The following is a 21,084-nucleotide window of genomic DNA, read 5'->3' as shown; positions in this document are numbered from 1 at the left end:
AAATTATAATAGAAAAAGCCCCTTACTTGTCTGATATTATTATCAAAAGAATAAGGGACAATGTTCCGACGCATTATTGTAGTAGTATCAGAATGCGTGGGTGTAGTGAGCAGATGACAAACCAGAGATATTTAAGTAGGACAGATCCTTGTGCCACATGTACGGTGTGGTTTCGACACGAATGAAATACATCTAATAGTAATTTTTATATACATGCAATTGTTAATTTATTTATTATGTATAGGTTTTCGTAAAGTATTTTTCAATTTATTATTTTTAACTAAACCAGTCAACAAATATCTACAGTCTACATAATTATAAATACATAAACATGATACCCATTTATTTAATAATTCAAAATATATTTAACATATAAACGAAGTTTTGAATGTATTTCAGGTTATTTAGTTTTTTTATACAATTATTTTCACAAAAATGTATTAGACGTTGAATTAACTATAATTTGTATTTAGTTAAATTATTTATATATATTATATACGTATGTGAAAAAATAGTAATTTCATTAACAAAATAAACATCATAATAGAAACTTCATCATATAATATCTCACCGATACGAGGATGAAATTATGAAAATCCCTACTAATTCATCCAACCCTATCGGACCAAATACTGCAGACGTGAATGCACGTGTATACGGTATATTATTTTCACTACGTTTAGAAATATTATTTAGGCGGGTTCGACCCTAAAAGGGTCGTTCGTCCCTTCTATACTTCAACAGTTCGGCCCTCGTCAAACTACACACCCAAGATTGAGTAAGAATTTTATGTGGGATACGATTTTGAAACACAATTATTCATCATTAAAAACAATGTTTTGTTTGTCGGTATTATATAAAAATCCGTTAAGTGCTGTACTTTTCTATTCACAAAAATATAGCTTAAACAAATATATAAAAAAAATGTTCATAAGAATTGTATGCCAATAATTTTAAGTTTTAAGAAGTATATAGCATAGAGAAATACATAGAAGAGTTTTCAAAATGGTAAATCTGCAACTATTATTAGTTATTACTTATAACATTTGAATTTCCAAAAAGACAATGATTTATTTTTAATAGTGCGAATCTTTGTTTGCGATTAAGCTATTAATATTTTTACCATCTGCCACAGCCCACATATGTCGAATAATAAATGATGAATAGGCATACAATTTTTTAATATTGTATTTATTTAATATTTAATGAGTAAAAACAGAAAAATGTTCTTTTAATTCTGATTTTGAATAAAAATGAAAAGCAAAACAAAAATAATGTTTATCTGATCTGAATAATATTCTTTCATAAAATATTAAATTAGGCATTAAATACTCCGCCTAGTGATAATAATGAAATAAGAAGTACACTTATTATAACAAAATCATCCAACCTATAAAAACATTTACATTAAGCTGAGAATATTTATCCAAATAAATAACTGTGTAATGTTCTTGGTATGTTTTTAATTTAAATATTATAATTTTAATTTCAAAAAATTTAGAATAACTAATAAGGACAATAAATTTTAAATCGAATATTAGGATTGAACACCTTGTATAAAAATAAAGCATATTATAGATTTTTCGTTTGTTAGCAACAGACCGGCCTTGTAGTCGGATGACATTGCTTGGGACGCACCGGTCGTCCTTGCTAGGTGCAATTCTTCCTGCAATAGCCCAACCTCTGGCTCAACCAACTTGACAGAACAAAATTCAATTTATTTTAACAGTTTATTATTATTTGTGAAGTTTGAAATAATCCTTAAAATATTTATATGATACTATTGTTTGATTACGCCGATAAATTGTAGCTAATGTAATGAAAACGAAACATTTGTAGAGAACAATTAAATATTAATACCTATGACAAACAAACATCCGTGGCCTCCAGACAGACACTGTTTAAATTTAACCTCATCATAACTAATCTTATGTGGTACAACCAAACTAACAAATAATAATGCAACGTAAATAATAAATAATACATTAAACCATAGGTATTTAAACAAAATTCGCGGTTTTTTAATAGTACTTATAATTAATTATAAATATTAGGTATGTTAATTACAAATACAAATGAATTAAAAAAGTTATAGATAAAAATGTATAAAAAAATAATCCATAAAGATTATTTTTTTTTATTATGTTATAATATGATATAAATATAAATATGCAAATGTTATACTGATAACAAGTTGTACCGTTGTACTTTAATACAATTGATAAATTGTAATATATATATTTTTTATAGATACCCCGGATCTATTATAATTGATATTTATCACGTTCACTTTAAGGGCTAATCGTATAGTTATTTGTATTTCGAGAATCTTTTTATTTTTAAAACTAGGTTTTCGCTATTTATAGAAAAGTTGCAAGTTGCAATAAACATTTTCATCTTAATAAAATATAAATAATATATGTTTAAGTAAACACATATTAACATAAGGTATGTTTAAAAAATATTATATAAAGGGAGTGTTATATCCCGTGACCTCGTTTCTACAATAGTAATGAATTATTATATATACCTCTAACCGCCCCATGAAAATGCACCTAACCGTTGCTAGCTTACAGCCTAAATGATACATAACTTAGTTATTTGTTCAAATAAAAAATAATATTCTCATCATAAACATGTAAATTTGTAAATAATAAATAATGTAGTACAGATTACAAGACAAGACTAAGTTGTTTCGGATAGGAATACTCCTGTATTTAATATTAATATTAATATTGTGAAATTTACAAACTTGAGCAATATTTAGTCTTAAGCATATTTCAAATGTTTCCTACAAATAATCTGCGTGGGAAGGGGTCGCATAGTATGACGTAAATTAGAGGCCAATATGTAACCTTGATAATGATTGCGATTCCGACCCAAGTTTATCAATGTTGTAAATGAGAGATGTTTCAATGTTAATATAGTATTGTAATCAAAGCATTTTAAAATGGATAATAAAGAAAAAATACAAAATAAATAATAAATGGACAATTTTTTTCTTGATAACAATATGATTAGACTTTAAAATAAACAATAAAAATAACAATATTGAGGATTAAACGTATTACATTTATATGTTAAGTTTATAATTTATAAATACAGAGGTTGTTATAAAATAATAATTAAGTAAAAATATATTTGAAACGGACTGATTTTATGAATGAAAAACGAAATAAAATTTTGATAAGGTTAAGTTATAGGCCTACATTATTCGACATTTTAATAAGCGTGATAAGACTTTTTTACTAAACCGTTAATTTTGAAATACAAAATGAATTTACCAACAGTATTTTCTAAGTCAAAAATTTACTGAATAAAATAAACATTTAGGTTGTAAATAGTAAAAGACACTAATTTTAAATAATTAGCTTCGGAATGAAGTATACTGTGATAAATGTACTTTTCAGACTTCGTGTTCAATCACATTGTTTCTAAAATCACCAAACGTGTAAAAACTACTTTAAAAAAGTTAATCGTTATATAGATATTGGAGGAGACTCAAGGGCAACCTTGGCTATGACATTGTATCATTACAACTCTTGATTGTGTTTGTTATATTCTCGTACGTCGATTGTATAAATTAAAATTAACAATGTTTAATATTTTAATTAAAGTTGTCGAAATTGAAGGGCTGTGCAAACGCATGTATACAATTAGTATACTTATAAATTATAAGAATTTTGTAGTCTATATTATACTCCCTAAAATAAATGGCAATAAAATGAACCTAATACTTTACAAAACAAAAATTAATATTAATTGAACTCACCTGGCTAAAGCCATCCTAAAACATGTATCAATGTTTATGTTCAATTTTACTTTTGAGTAATCCACTTTTGGCACAGCCACTTTACTAACTTGTATAAAAATATCGAGAATATTGCACTATATTTTTTCACTTTTTAAGATAAAATTAAAAACTTAACATTTGGCACTGTTACAGAAATTATTAATAAAATAGACAAATTTTGTACCGAAAAAATATTATTATTCAAACGAAGATAACCTTTGACCCGGCTATTCTAAACGACACGGTTTTCGACAGAATCGCACAAGCCAGCGGACACCACACCGGGCTGGAACGGAATGAAACAAACGAAGTGGATACCATCGCTAGGCACGAGGTTAGTGTTTTCGGAGGGGAAAAGTATAAAGCAGTGCGTACGGGTACAATAATAATTTAGAATGCGTACAATAATTTTATGAAGTTTTATAATTTATACATTTATAATAATACGGTATAGAGGATAATATATTAATCTACATGATATAATATTATGTTTTTATTACTCTTAGGGCCGTGCTTACAATGTCCGGTTAAGTGTCGGTTAAGTTTAACCAGATATTGTAAAAATGGCCCTTACTGTGTAATATTTAAGCTTGTAACTAATGCACTACCTACTCATTATAAAATATGTGTTATATTTTAAAATTTTAATACTATAATCCTAAATGCATTAATCAAAAACTAGAAGGACGAAAGGTTTATGAAAAATTGGATCTTTTAGAGGTTAAACCAATAACATGAATTTTAATATTTTAAAACTGTAAGCGTGTATTTGATCATTTGAACACGATTTTGTCAGGAATTTGAAGTATTGAGGGGGCCAAGATTTTTATTTAAGATTCTGAGCGGAGCGACGAATGTATAAATCTTACAAGTTACAAAGGTGTGAGTTTTTTTTAGTGTCTGTCACCACCGTTTGGGGCAGTAAAACGCTGCTTCGATTTTCTTTAACAGTATCTTGTTCGATGGGAAAGTGAATCTAGCTAGTGCACTCGGGAGGTCAAAATTTAAAATTCCTAATATTTTTCAAAAGCGCCGAGAAAAACAACACAAAAACTCAGAAAAACGAGAATTTTAACACAAAATTGATTTTTGAGAAAATCGTATATACATAAAAAGTTCACTGGGTGTTTATATTCGTATTTTCTATACACGATAAAATGTTCAAAATATTTTCATTTGTTTTGAACTGTTTACAGACATTTTTAGTTTCCAATTTTATTAGTTTTTTTTCTATGAATGTCAATAAAATTGATTTGATAGGTGAAAAAACTTGAAAATGTAATACAAGGCTCCTAATATATTATATATATTGTTACAACGACATTTGAAAAATATTAAAAATCCACTCACAATTTTTTTTAAGCCTTTTTTTAAGCCTTTAAGTTCAAATCTTGACAATATATTGTTGTATATATACGTAAAAATCATACAAATGAGCAAATAATTTTAAGTTAAAAATTCATAAAAAATTATATTTTTAAATCTAAGATAACAAGTTTCTTCTTATTTTTATCTACCTTTATCAAAAAAAAAATATATCTACATGTAAAATTACATATTTATGAGCTTTTAACATATTTAACATTGGATATTCACTGGATATTCGTATAGCGATTTTCTTATTTTGTTGTAATTCAAAAACTAATAACTATAGATCCATGAAAATTTCACAGAAAATATTTTCATTTTCTATTTACCATTCAATTCTGAAAATATTTAAACTCTGTTTTAGTTTTTAATAGACAATTAAAAAAATTTTTTTTTTTCTATAATTATCAGTAAAATATTTGTTGGGCCAAAAAGCGTGAAAATTAAATACAAGGTTCCTGATATAATATATTGTTACAATAGCAGTTGAAAAATATTAAAAATACATAGGCACATCTTTTTTTTTTGAGCATTAAAGATCGAATTTTTAGAAGATTTACAAATTATTCAGTAGTTAAAAATTTATAAAATGTTCAACTTTTATAGCTATGGATTGAACAATTTTAAATAGGGTTACAATAAATTACTTTATTCACAATAATATCATAAGACTCAGAATCGTTTTCCTTATACAATGATATTATATCATTGAATTCAAATTTAACACATTCCATTACAGAGACATTCTTGTAACCTACTGCACAGCAGAGCGACACCCACTTTCCCACCTTTTTATCTCGTATACGATTAATTTGAAATAAATAAACACAAACAACAATTGTATTATACTATATATTCAAAATTAATTTATAAAATATACTAAATACTGTGGATCTATAATATTTACTGTGAAATCTAAAAAAAATACTAGGTGAAAGTCAAACTGTCAAAACCAATGTTGAAAATCGCAGAGTATAAATAGCATTTTAATTTTAAAGAAATTATTTTTTAATTGGTTTATTGGTTTGTGTTTATAATTTTTAATATGCATTAGTTCAAGAATGTGAAAATTAGGTTTGATGTAATAATATTAGATTTTAAATTTAAATGTTATATTATTAATGAAAATAATTTCTACTATTGTCTATTAGAAGTTATAACATATTTTGTGCAATACGATACACCCTATAGCTGCTATAGTTGAAATTGTATTATATATTTTATAGCTATCCCTCCCAGTGGTTCCCATGATAAAGATTTGTTTATTTTTTTTTATAAATATTTTGTAAAAAAAATTATATACCATAATGTATCTACTAATTATAATACTAATTTAACCAATGGTAACCACATAAATTAACAAAATAAAATCTTCTTTTTTCGTGAGCTGAAAAAAAATCATATGTGAGCTAAACTTTTGCTACCAATGTGGGTTGATAAAATAAGCCATAAACATTAAACACTCTCCGAGTCTCAAGGAATCTATTGGTATAACTTTTTTTTGAAAACGGCCCAGTAGTTTTTGAGTCTATTAATTTTAAATAAACCAACCCGAGTTAAAAATACAGTAACCAAATATCAAAACCATAAGTTTAAATTATTATATCCCATCAGTTATATTAATGGCAACCATGTACACCTTTGAAAAAATCACTTTCAGTTATTCCCATTTTTCTAGCAACTTTTCTAATTTTTTTCGTTAAATTCTCATTTGGAATATTACGAATATTTGAAAAAAAATTAGCCAAATCGGCCCAACACTCCCGCCATTCTCGATTGATGCGGTTACAAACGGACAGCTTTTCATTTTTTTATATAGATTATTTTACGGCTACTATTAAAGAATGATTTTGAAAACTATTTTTAAATAATATATTTATGTTTCTATTTGAAACATTGTTCATTTAGTAATTTTTACTTATCTGAAAGTGGAATAGTATTGGAAACTACACGATCATAATTATGTAATAAGTCACAAAAATATTGATAAAAAAAAAGTTGTGATGTAATATAGGTTATACATTTAAAAAACTATACACGGTATAGTTATTTCTATAAAAATTGACAATTTAGGCTGAGTGTTATTGTGGTTTTAGTTATATTATAAATTCAAATAGAAAATGTTTTAGTGAAAACAAATCGGCATTTATTTTTTCGACTAACATAACCTAACGGCTTATTGCATATTTCTATCCTGGCTTTTTTCTGTAATATAACCTAGAATATGTAGATTTTAAATAAAAAACTATTAATATGCTATTAAAATTATATTTTCTAGTTCAGCTGGGAACATTATTATTGAAAGCTGATTAATATAACAGATAAAATGCAATTGAACATAAATTAGTTTATTTTTTTTTTAAATGCATTGCATTAGGTCATTATATTTTCTTTAATATTTCAAAGCGTTATCTTTTAATTTATTATTATTCAAGAATCGCTTAATTGATAATTAATATTTAATAATAATATTGGACTAATAAAAATATAGGTCAGAGAAATTAAATCTTATGTCTATGCTAGAAATGAAATTCCATTACACCCCACCACTTTAAATATGTATGTATAAATTGTATATACATATATATACATATTACATATATATTATATCCTCATGGGACATATCATATTATATTATATTATACAATATAAATGATACCTACATTTAGTATTGAAATCGCTATTTATATTTTGATGACTATTAAAATATATAGATCTAAAATAACTTTCATTTAATATTTAAATTATAATTGTTAAAAAAGTAATTTAAGCATTACATTTCACAATGTTTAGTTTTAAAGCCGAGTTATTTTTAAGGACATAATAATAATTATGCTTTTACATAAATGACTTAATTTTTTTTATCATTTATAACTGCTGCTTTATGAAAAACGTCTAAGTTGGACACCTTATTGTCTCGGTTACCCGGCTACTATTAAACGAGGACGTTTTGCACAAATCATAGTATATTTAAACAATAATAATATATAGAATTCTAGGTTAGAACGGGCGGTGGCACAGATCACCATCGGCCGATTCCGGACCTGCTAATTTTAACGCAGCTGCTAGCCATAATGTTAACCTCCTATAATATAATGTATCATCGACATATCACGTTTTGAATGGAGAAAATCAGAAAAAATATGTCATTTTTTACTACTCAGTATTAGACTATAATAAAAAGAAAAATTTTCTTATTTAAGTATACCTACTCCTTAAATTTCTTAAAAATATTGTCTCCCTCAGAGGAGGGGATGATCATACATTTTAAGCAATTAACAAAAACTTAAATTTTTTTTATTATTAAGTAGTTAGTTAAATTATTATACTACTAGTATAACCTATTAATTTTTTTTTCACTAGAAACTTGAAAAGTCTATAAGTGATAACATAATTTATTACAGAGATAAACCTAAACTACGTACGTGAAACGCGATTATTATTTGTTTTCGAAGGTGACTTCTCCATTGAGTATATATATTATAATTACATTTATATCTATTGAAAATAAAATATTAAGATGCACGTCTATATCATTGACTACAAAATATATCACCAATTATTAGTTACATATGATTATATTTTATATTTTAACACCATCAAATGTTTATCTAAAACTTTCCAACAAATTATACTTTGTTATGGTAAGTACTAAGTATTCTACATATATATTTTCAACATTATTTTATCGGTCTGGCCCTGATATGATGTCAGAAACGTCAACTCCTCTACTGATACCACGGAGTCCTTGGCACGTCTGTACAACAGGCACTTTATCATTTTTATTTTTAATGATTCGTATAGTAAAGTTTTATGACTTATAATAATAGCAAAAAGGCATAGCGCAAACGAAGGATAATATTTTTGTAAAAACGACATCTATAACATAAGATTAATTAATTAGGTAGACAGTTAATCTCAATTAGCCACAAATACTGTAATATGATAAAGCTCAATGATGTATACAAATTATTCAATATTATATTACGTACAACCTCTTATATTTTAAATGCCTATACTTGAAAGTGTATATTTCAAAGTCCAAGTTAATGTCCGAAAAACAAATAAAATGTAATGTTATATTTGAGCACCCTGTGAAAGTACATAACAAAAAAAAAAAGAAAAACTTCAGACCCCTTTCACCTGTCTCTTTCTCCAAAAGAGATCGACACAATTTCACGAGTACTTACGTAACAACAGTTACGCGTGGTAATATTAAATCAACTATAATATACTACTCGAACCAGAAACATAGCATTGTTTAGCAACAAAAAATTAGGTTAAAAATGAATAAAGAACATTTTAATACCATCTGGTAATTTCTAAATTTTAAAATAAACCAAGAAGTTGATATATTAGTAACATTGTTTATTTTTCAAGAATATAAACTGTTTAAATGTGCATTAAAAATACTTTAGTAAGTTTAATATTAAAATACAAGTAAAATAAAACATTGCGACTTACGACATGATGGGGAGATAAATGTCAAATCAAAATCTAGTAGTGTTCTGTAAAAAATAAAATACTTACATTAATTAATACGTTGAAGCTTATTTAGTTATATATATATTATATACATGTTGTAGGTATATGTATATGTTCAGTATATATAATATGTTTACATGTTTATACATTTATATAAAAAAGTTTAAATCATCAATTTTTTTTTGGTTTTCCATTAAAAAAAATGGAGCACATGTGGTCCAAATTATAATTTAGTAACTAGGTCAAGGTTTCTTGCAAACATAATATTTTATAGCTGCAAATGCAACATATGCGATACTACAATATGTTTGTTAAGTTTTAAGTATTACAATACTACATAATATTTGTTATAGGTTCAAAATCGATAAAACTAGTAATTTTTTCTGGTACCTATATAATAGTTATGGTATAGTGTTATTTAGGTTGGTTATTACTTATTATATTACTGGAAATTTGCTAAAGCCAAATCTATATTTGTGCTTTTGTTAATGTTTAAGTTATAGTTGTATTGTTTTGGATCCTTAGAAAGTGGCCTAGAGAGATTTATTATGCTATAATAAACACAGATAGCTAAAGAGACCTCCAAACCGAGGAAGAGTTAAAAATATGAAGGTTGAAGGTGTTTCCTGCTGCTACGGGGACAAACACTTTCCAATATTATACATATAATAAACGAATGCCTATATAATACTCCACATACATTTATTTTCAGATAGATTATTCTCAGGGCTATAAGTACGAAGGCGACCAATATCCCAACTTAGACTTATACTTCAAGATCACATTCGATAAATAAAAATATTCTATAAATGTGTTTTGTATTTTAAATATCCAAATGTCAAATTAATAGTTGAATAATGAAATACGAAACACATACCTATTAAGTATTAATAGACTTAATCATAAAGAGCATTTTGTAATGTTTAATTAATTATCCAACATTTCTTTAAGCAATTTTAATTATAGTTTAATAGGACCTTCACGTTAGAAAGCAATTATACTCCATTTCCTCGGTTTCTGAATATTTTCTTAATATATAATATCAAACTTAAAACATAGAATTAATTATTTTAACATAATATTATGTTATGTTCAAATTTACTTATTGAGTACTAACACCTAAACACCATTTGTAAATATTACATGATACAAAGAAAAAGTTAGCTACATATAACTATAATGTTGTATATTTTAAAACATTAATAATAAAATCATTATTTAACTTTATGTGTGTTTTTTACAAAAATAAATACGAATTAACCGTAAAATAAATTATATTTTAATATATAGAATAACATTGTGGCGTTACAACTTTTATTTTTATAATTTTAATAAAGTTAATCTTATGTATAAAATAATCAATACTGAAAAAAAATTGTGTTACATTATATATATTAAAAAATTTATTATTTGGTGATTCAGTTAATAGCGATTTTACTATTATTAGCTATATTACTGTCGGATGGTCTGTATAATACAATATTGATAAGGTAAATTCGTCAAGGACTGGTTGTTATAAATCTATTAACAACTGTGTATTTGTTAGTAGAAGTTATTTTTTTTTTTAAATTCAATTCAAGCGATCATAACTAACAATTGAGTATTAAATATTTTTTAAGACATATTATTTATTGTTTATTGCGCTTCCTAACACAATACTTTATAGTTTAAAAAATAATTAAATGACTTAATTTCCAACTTAAAATTGTTGAAGTACCTATGTGATCAAAAGGGCAATAATATAATTTTGGATGATTGCTTTCTAATGGATAAATATATTGTACAACAATAATAGACGGTGAGAGTTTCATACATATATTTTACAGAGAAATGTACCATAGTGTTACGATAATGACGCCAGAAATGAAGCTGCCTGTAGAAATCAGACGTTTTCTCGACTTTCCCATTCACCCGAACGCTTTCAGGCCACTAAAAATATGGTGGGCGTATCGTAAGCTTGTTAGTACAGAAGATATACAATATACACGCGTTATATGTATCTACTAATGTTACCTATATTGTATCAACATGATAATATGTGAGTCAATATTGAAAACGAGAACTATAGTACCGCTGTTCTTATCAAACCATTATAACATAAAATTATATTTATCTAGAAAGCCATAATATTCATTACAATGAGACACAAATCACAATTGACACATCCATCATATTATGCAGTGTTTATCAACACAAATATCGAGACATCCAATTTACCTAAGGTCAAATGTATAATCATGAAAATATCAATGTTCTATAATATTGTATAACGACTTGCGTTCGATAGTGCCATGGATTATAAATACTATTATTTATAAATTTATAATCAATAATAGTGCATTAGTAAGTACATGCCTAGTACCTATACATAGATAAAACACACTTAACATTCAGTGGCTACATATAATTCTAAAATATACGAAAACATAATCCAATTTCATAATTATTAAATCCAGATAATTTTTAATCAATTTAATCTGTACACCAAAGATGTGCATGTGGTATATGGGTTGAAAAATACAATTAGGATTATTGTAGGCGTATACGGTATACGGTATGCATACGGTATATATTATAATATATTATTATGCACATAAAAATGACTTCTTATAAGAAATGTTAATACTTGAAAGTTGAAATAATACTTTTGCAAGAATTTAAAATGAAACACATTTATTGTCTTAATGTAAATGACAAGGTAAATAAATTTAGATAGGGAACGATAAAAATGATGTCAATTTAAAGAGAAGTCTGTTTACTAAGGATATGCGCGGAATTGAGCACTGCAGTGCAATGTGAAAATCATGTTTTGCCCAAATAATGCGTGAACATCTATTTATTTTCGTCTATTGTTGCAATTTTGTTCGGCGTTGTTGGAGGCGGAAGTTTAACCGCATTATTCTAACCTAGATGCTGGGTAACGTGTGCGCCAGAACTCTCTCTGGTGTACCTATCCATCGGGCGTCAGCAGTGGCGGTTTGGTGTACTCACTGCCGGGTATTTCGTAACATCTGCCCTGGCCGCCTTTCTTTTAATTTCGAAAGCTGCCGTCAACAGACTCGGCTTTCACAAAACCAAATACAAAAAACATAAAGCCTTTCCCTCCCCAAAGCTTAACATGAATGGAATGTATACATAACAGAATATTCGGACTTTGGTCACGTTGATTAACAAATTATTTGCATTTTCAAGAATAAGCTAACGCCATATTGGAGAAAGTACAGAACTAAAGCTATAGATACTTAATAAAGATATTTTATGTATTAACTAAATCAGCAAATAATTTTATTTAATTGCATAAAAATTTGCAATGCTAAATCTATTTAATTATTTTAAACGTAAATATATTTTTTTATCATTACTTAAACATATTATATGATTTATGTTTTAGAGGGTTAATCATTTATCGCTTAAATTATTAAGCTATTTTAAAGTATAACTGTATAAGGTGTAATATTATAATGTTTACAATACAAGGTTTTCATATTCATATAATTAATCAAAATAAAAAAAGCAGTCAACTGCAACTGGATATTACTGGTCACAGAAATATTAACTAACTTTTATTTATTTATAATTATTGTCAATGACACTTAAGTAATCATTTTAAAATGGTATAAATATACTAATATAGGTATATATTTAAGAATTATAGGCAATAATTAATTTACAATTAAAATACTTGTTGTCCGTTAGAAACTGCATAATCAAACTAACAAGTAGCAATAGGTATACCTATAGATTACGAAATATAAATGTACTAAATATGGTTAACAAAAGTTAAGAGTACGTAAAACATTTATATTCGAAAATGCTCATAATTCACTTAACAATTAAAATATCGTACAAACCAACGAGAGAACACAGATAATGTTGTTACCTACCTTAAATTTGATAATAGGTCAATTCACTCTAATATCAAAACTAACAGCACATTATTGAAATTGGCGAACGAAAATGTGCTATAACATACGTGTGTAAGACGGAGACAACACATGCGGATGCGACTTCATCTTAAACGCGATTAAGAGGGCACTCACCAACATGCGTTCTTTCTGTCTTACAAACGCATAACATAGCAAATTGTACGCTCAGCAAATCACGTTTAGCTCTGTTAGTTTAAAAATTAGAGCGAATTGAAGTGTAAGAATATTATCTAGTGAACCTCATAAGATTTTTTTTATATTTTAATTTTGAAACACGTTATAAGTATTTTAAAATACTTCTAACTTGCTATAAAATTAAAATATAAAAAAAAACCTTTGAGGTTCACTAGATAATATTCTTACTTCTAATTTTGATAAGGGGTCAATTCACTATAATTTTTAAAATAACAGAGCTAAACGTGATCTGCTTAACGTACAAGTTGGTATGTCATGAGTATGAAAGACAGAAAGAACGCAACGGGTAGCGCCTTCTTAAGTGTTTGAGATTTATGATATATTTAACGAGATATTTAAATAATCATTAAATAGCATGCCTAAGCATGTCGATAAATTACTGACTGTGATATTAAGGTAATGTATTTCGATCAACATATTTAAGAAGATTGAGAATTATAGGTAATCGTACATTATGGGACACATGCCATGAATGTACATGTCCGTAAAGTTGGCCTTCGGCTTTGTCGGATCTAATGAAAAAAACTGGGAAGTCACTCTGCTGTATAGAAGATGTCGACTGTCGAGTGTATACCTTAAGGTGACAATTGTCATTGAGTAGGTCACTATAATGGATGCGTTAAATTTGAATTCAAATTTGAATATAAATCATTGTATGTATGTTGAAAAACAATTCTGAATGGATAGTCTGTCAGCACTCAGCGTATATTTCTAAAAATATTTCTAATTTATTTCTAATATAATTATTATTAGTATATTAATTCATGCAATATTATTAGCTGTTAAAGTGTAGCTTTTATAATATTATTCTTCGCTACGTTCCTTAAAAATGTCAACGAATTACAATTATGCGGGATCTGGCTCGCTTCAGTAAGCCCACCATTCGTTAAAATTGGACCGCAACAAAAAGTTTACTGGTCCATTGAAATCTAGGGTGAGGCAAAATGCTCTCGTCTGTCATATACTGACATAAAGTAGGTACATTTTAAGACTGATGAGTAATAGAAATAGTAATAAAGCACTAATTTCTACAATCCCATAACTGTACATATTATTATTCAATAATCAATTTAGAATAAGAAATACATTTTATTGTATATTAACCCACAAAATTATTGGCTAGATAATAGATTTTTTAATCGGACTATTGAGTATAAAAATTAAAAACAAATAATTTAATAATATGTTTTACCTAACAAATAAAGTTTAGTATCTATCTATAGGTACTTAATAGGCATAGATGAATAGTATATAAATAACAATATGCATGCAATAGAAAACTATTGCCACGTGTTTTATTCCCGCCACGTGTTATAATAATGAAGTCCTTGTAAAGTTCGATCGTCTTTATTGTTAGCCTCGTGTTTAGCGTTTGTAAGTCTTTCTCATTGTGCATTAGACCAAACCAGAGTCATTTCGACGCCGATAGCCGACGGAAAAAAGATATCCAAATTCACTTTCACTCTTATGTGTTCATCTCTTTCATTCCCTCTCTACTTCAAGTCTGTCGTTACTCGATCTCCACACCATTTATTTGAGCTCTGATTAAAAACATTACAGCCTTTTTGCTCTTAACCCAATAAACTGATTTCTAGTGTACCACCTGAAAAAACTGTAACCACATAATATATTATTATTTTCCATAATATATTCTTGCGTCAACAATTATTATTTCAAATAAAACCAATAATAATAAGAATAAGAATAATAATATTAAAATTAACTACCTACTGTTATAATGCTCATAAGTAAAAATTGTGAATATAAAATGGTATAAGGTTATTTTAATTAATTTCAATTCGACATTTCACGTAATGTTTAAAAATCAAACAAAAAATTTTTTGTAGCTACCTATATTGAATTACACTCACAAAACACTTATTATATACCGCGGTTTACATTCTATACTTTTTAAAATCTACTTTTTAATTGTATACCTACATCATATTATTATGGCTGAAAAAATAATGTATATTTGTATAATAATCAAACACGAAATTTAATATTCTTTGACCATTAATTAATATAATATTATAATCATTATAATAAAATAAAATTATAGGTATCTATAATCTATATAAGTATAAATGTTTACTTTCATAAGACAGTAAATAGGTGTTTTAATTTATTTTATAAAAGTCAACATACATTCATGATGATTAGGTAAAGATGATTTATTTTGAAAATCCCATATATCTACCACTGTAAGAGAAATTTTAAAAGAATAATTATAAATAAAACCGGGGAAGTGACTCTGCTATATAGTTATAAGGTGTCGAGTGTACTTCGTTATTGAGTAGGTCACTGTAATAATGGGTGTGTTAAATATAAATTCAATGATAAATCATTACATACGATGAAAAACGATACTGAGTGGATACGGTTTGTCAGCGGTCAGCCTATTTTTCTAAGGACATTTTATTAAGTATTTATAATGTTATTAGTAATACGGTAGATATTATATTCAAATAGATATTTAGGTTGAACTTATTTTCCAAAAGCAAATCACATATTTATTATAATATTATTTTATGTAATATTACTATACCTTCTATTAACTTAACTTATAAGTCAATACCGACGTACAAATATATGAATAGGATTGTGGTATAAATATCTTAAAATGAATCCAAATACTTTCAAAATTCCATTGTGTACAGTAAATAATAGTATACGTAATGAGTAATGACGAATAGAATCAAACCACTGTGAATAATTTTTTTTGAATTACAACACAATAACGAAAATCATTTGAAAATCTAAAATTTCGAAATCATCTACATTTGAAGTTCATACACTACCTAATAAAAATTAAAGTGACTACACTTAACATTTTATTTTAATTATAGAAAGAAAAACTTATATGAGAAACCTTGTCTTAAATGTTCAAACCTCTGATAACAATACAGTCTTATACATTTTAAGCTACAATATAATTTGAAAACGTGTACCTATCATACATAAATCAAAAATTAACTAAAAGTAGAAAATTAAAAAAAATCTATAAAAAGTACAAAGAGTCAAAATATTTTTAAAGTTACATACATAGTACCTAGTAAATAATAATTTTGATATTAGGTTAAGATTTAAAATCTCTAGTTATTAATTTTTAAATTACAACACAATTTATTTTACAATTTTGATTAGGTACCTATGTCAAAAGCTAGTTTAGTGTAAAAATTGCCGTTTTTCCCAATGATTTTGAGGTGTATAAAAAGTTTACCCCCACCCCCCCCCCACCCGCCACCTAAAAAACAAATAAAAAAAAGGCGGGTAAGTCGTGGATGTCGCTCTGCTGTACAGTAGGTTACAAGTGGGTTACTGTAATGGATGGAATTAAATTTGAATCCAATGATATTATATCATTGTATACGAAAAACGATTCTGAACGGAGATGATTTGTCAGTCTAGGATATATTATTTTTAAAGAAAAACTTATGGAGAACCTTGTACCAAATTTTAAAAACTTAGTTATAAAAGAAAAAATTTTTACGATTTTTCAACCACTAAATTACTTGCAAATTTTCGCAATTTTGACATATTTCGTATAAATTTGAACTTTAAATGCTTATAAATAAAAATTGTGACAATGTATTCCTTTTATTTTGCAACTGCTATTGTAAAAATATGTTAGGAGCCTTGTATTAAATTTCCAAATCTTAGAATTAAAAAGAAAAACTTTTATGAATTTCTGTCTAAGATAATTTGAACATTGCCGTAATTTTTACGTATTTAGTCAAAATTTGAACTTTAAATGCTTATAAAAAAAAAATCGTGACTATATATTTCTTTTATTTTTCAATTGCTATTGTAAAAATATATTATGAGCCTTGTATTAAATTTTGAAATCTTAGATATAAAAGGAAAATTTTTTATGAATTTCTAGCATAAAATAATTTACGAATTTTCGTGATTATTACATAATATGTTGTCAAAATTTGAACTTTAAATGCTTATAAATAAAAATTGTGACAATGTATTCCTTTTATTTTGCAACTGCTATTGTAAAAATATGTTAGGAGCCTTGTATTAAATTTCCAAATCTTAGAATTAAAAAGAAAAACTTTTATGAATTTCTGTTGAAGATTATTTGAACATTGCCGTAATTTTTACGTATTTAGTCAAAATTTGAACTTTAAATGCTTATAAAAAAAAATTGTGCCTATGTATTTTTATAATTTTTGAATGGGAGTTAGAACAACATATGTGGACCCTTCTATTAAATTTTCAAGTATTTTGTCCCAGCTAATTTTTTTTTATCAACATTTATAAAAAAAAAATCAAAAAAAATCGATTATTTCAATTGCCTATAAATAGATTAAAAATTAGTGAAATATTTTGAAAATAAAACTATATAAAGAAAATGTCAATTTAAACAACTGGTAAAATTTTCAAGTGTCTACGACTCATACTTTTTGAATAATAACAAATATCAAAAATCGTTTGAGGCTAAACCGTTATTTAATGCGGTTTTGTAAAAATTTAAATTTCAAACACTCCTAAAAATTTTTTGTCTTAGTCCGGTTGAGTTTTTTTTACAGATATTTAAAGAAAAACTTATGGAGAACCTTGTACCAAATTTTAAAAGCTTAGTTATAAAAGAAAAAAATTTTACGATTTTTCAACCACAAAATTACTTGCAAATTTTCGCAATTTTGACATATTTCGTATAAATTTAAACTTTAAGCACTTATAAAAAAAAATTGTGACTAACGATTTTGGATTTTTTTTTATCACTGTGAGAACAACTTATAAGAAACCTTGTATTAAATTTTCAAAGTTTTCTATCCAACCAAAAATTTTTTATCGTTATTTTAAAAAAAAATACTTAGAAAAATTGAAAATTTCAATAGCTCAAAAAAAGTCGAAACACTTTGAAAATTTAACCCTGTATAGACAACGCTAATATAAACATCTGTTGCAAATTTCAAGTGCTTACAATAATTATTTTTTGAGTTACAGTAAAATTAAGTTTTCGTTTTTGTCAAAAATTGGTTTTGCGTAAAAATTCGCGTTTTTCCGTTATTTTTTTAAGGTTTTTCCTGCCGCTTTTGAAAAGTATTGGGAAATTTTCACTTTTGACCCCCCAAAGTACCAACTAGATTCACTTTCCTTTCAGAAAAGGTACAACTTTTGAAAATCGAAGCATTTTTACTGCTCCAAAAGTTGTCGTCAGACACAAAAAAAAAAAAAAAAAAACGCACACATCATTGTAAAATCAATACATTCATCACTTCGTTCAGAATCTAAAACTAACCAGCAAATGTTAGTGATTTTGACAAAATTTAGTCAAAATCTTAACTTCAAACACTATAAATTGTGCAAATGTATTTTTAAAACTTATGTGGGACCTTATAATATACTTTGAGCGCTTTTTGACCGATTCATAGAAATTTGATCAATACTTCAAAAATTTCAAATGCCTGTAAATAGCTTAAAATTAGTCTAAAAACTAAAATTGAAAATGTCATTATGAGTACAAAATAATTATTTAAGTATTAGTGGAACATTTCAAGTTTCTACCATAAGTATTTTTTTAAATAAATACCTACAGAAAAATAAGAAAATCGATTGAGGATAAATCATTATCTTACATTTTAATCTTACTATAGATATCAAATTTTAATTCAATCGTACTTACGAAAATCTCATCGATATCATCGATTTTTTTTTTTTTTTTTTTTGATATCCGAGGAACCTCATATTACTATTTCAAGCCTTAAGTATACAATTTTAAAATTATTATTTAATATTTATTTATTTATTTTTTTTTTTTTGTAAAATTTGAACTTTAAATGCTTATAAAAAAAAATGTGCCAATGTATTTAACATTTTATTGATATTTATACAAAAAAAAACTAAAAAAATTGAAAACTGACAATTTCCGTAAACAGCCCAAAAAGAGTCAAAATATTTTCAAAGCTGTATGGTGTATAGAAAATGAAAATATAAACATTCAGTGAAATTTTCAAGTATCTACAGTCATTCGTTTTTTAATTACAATAAAATAAGAAAATCGTTACACGAGAATTCAAATAAACATCAAATATTGTAAACATATGAATTTCAAACGCTCATAAAAATTTAATTTTACTTTCTTGTAGATAATTTTTTTTTTGATAAAGGTAGACAAACTGTCATCACATTTTAGGATCGTAAAAATACTTCGATTTTCTTCAACAGTATCTTTTCTGATAGGAAAGTGAATCTAGTTGGTACTTTGGGGGGTCAAAAGTAAAATTTTTCCAATAGTTTTCAAAAGCGCCGTGAAAACAAAAGAAAAATTAATGAAAAACAGGAATTTTTACACAAAATCTGTTTTCCAGAAAATTGATTTTGGTTTTTGGTGTAACTTTAAAACGAATGACTGTATCTACATGAATTTTCGGACATAGTAAGTTTTCAATTTTTTTAGTTTTTTTTTCTATAAATATCAATAAAGTTTTATATGTTGGGTCAAAAAGTGTAAAAATGTAATACAAGGCTCCTGATATATTGTTAAAATAGTAGTTGAAAAATATTAAAAATACATTGACACAATTTTTTTTTATAAGCATTTAAAGATCGAATTTTGATAAAATTTATCAAATTTAAAATTGAATAATTATTTTGTAGTTAAAAATTCATAAAATGTTCAACTTTTATATCTATGGATTGAAAATTTAATACAAGGTTTCTTATAAGTAATTATTAGTGGAACTTAAAAAAAAAGTTGAGCGTTAGTCCCCTGCAATAATTTTTTATGAGAGTCTGAAATTAAAATGTTGACAAAAATCATCAAATCACGAAAATTGGGAAATTATTTTGAGCTCGAAATTCTTAAAAAAAATGTGTATGTTTATCTATGATTTGAAATTTTTATACAAAATACTCCTTCAAATTTCCTACGTTGAACGAAAAAAAAAATTTTACTGAAAAGTCAAATTCATTTTTTACGAGAGTTTTAAATTAGACATTAGATATTCACCCGCGGTAAATTTTAAAAATCCCATACAATTTTCTTATTTTATTGTTATTCAGAAACTAATAACCGTAGCAACTAGAAATTTGCATCAAATGTTTTATATCATCATTTTCTATACATTATAAAATTTTCAAACAAATTTCGACTCGTTTTGAAATTTTCAAATTTTTTTTTTTAATTTTTGTTTCTATAAATGTAATTTTGTTAGGTTGAAATGTTTGAAAATTTAATACAAGGTCCATAGGCACAATTTATTTTTTATAATTGTTTAAGGTTAAAATGATGACAACATTAATTATGAAAATATCGAACATTTTCGAATTATTTTGTTAATAGTTTAAATTTTAACAAAA

General features: G+C 26.0%; 1 protein-coding gene across 7 annotated transcripts in view; it reads right to left on the bottom strand.

Annotated features, from left to right (window-relative positions):
* The window catches only part of LOC100162530 (protein roadkill), a 52,886-nt gene that overhangs the window by 16,856 nt on the left and 14,946 nt on the right, over positions 1–21,084 (bottom strand). For 2 of the 7 annotated variants that reach the window (XM_008187439.3, XM_008187438.3), the window contains exon 3: positions 9,626–9,669. The exons of 3 other annotated variants lie outside the window; for them this stretch is intronic. In XM_008187439.3, the coding sequence (XP_008185661.1) occupies positions 9,626–9,630 (5 nt within the window). In that variant the 5' untranslated portion in view covers positions 9,631–9,669. Of the gene's footprint in view, positions 1–3,772; positions 4,092–9,625; positions 9,670–21,084 lie in introns of those variants that run through there. 2 more of the 7 variants (XM_001952632.5, XM_008187440.3) reach the window with 1 other exon arrangement.

Source organism: Acyrthosiphon pisum, chromosome A2 (genome assembly GCF_005508785.2).
Source record: "Acyrthosiphon pisum isolate AL4f chromosome A2, pea_aphid_22Mar2018_4r6ur, whole genome shotgun sequence".
Classification (NCBI taxonomy): domain Eukaryota; kingdom Metazoa; phylum Arthropoda; class Insecta; order Hemiptera; family Aphididae; genus Acyrthosiphon; species Acyrthosiphon pisum.
The sequence above is the reverse complement of the archived record's forward strand: the minus strand, read 5'-3'. Positions and strand labels throughout refer to the sequence as shown.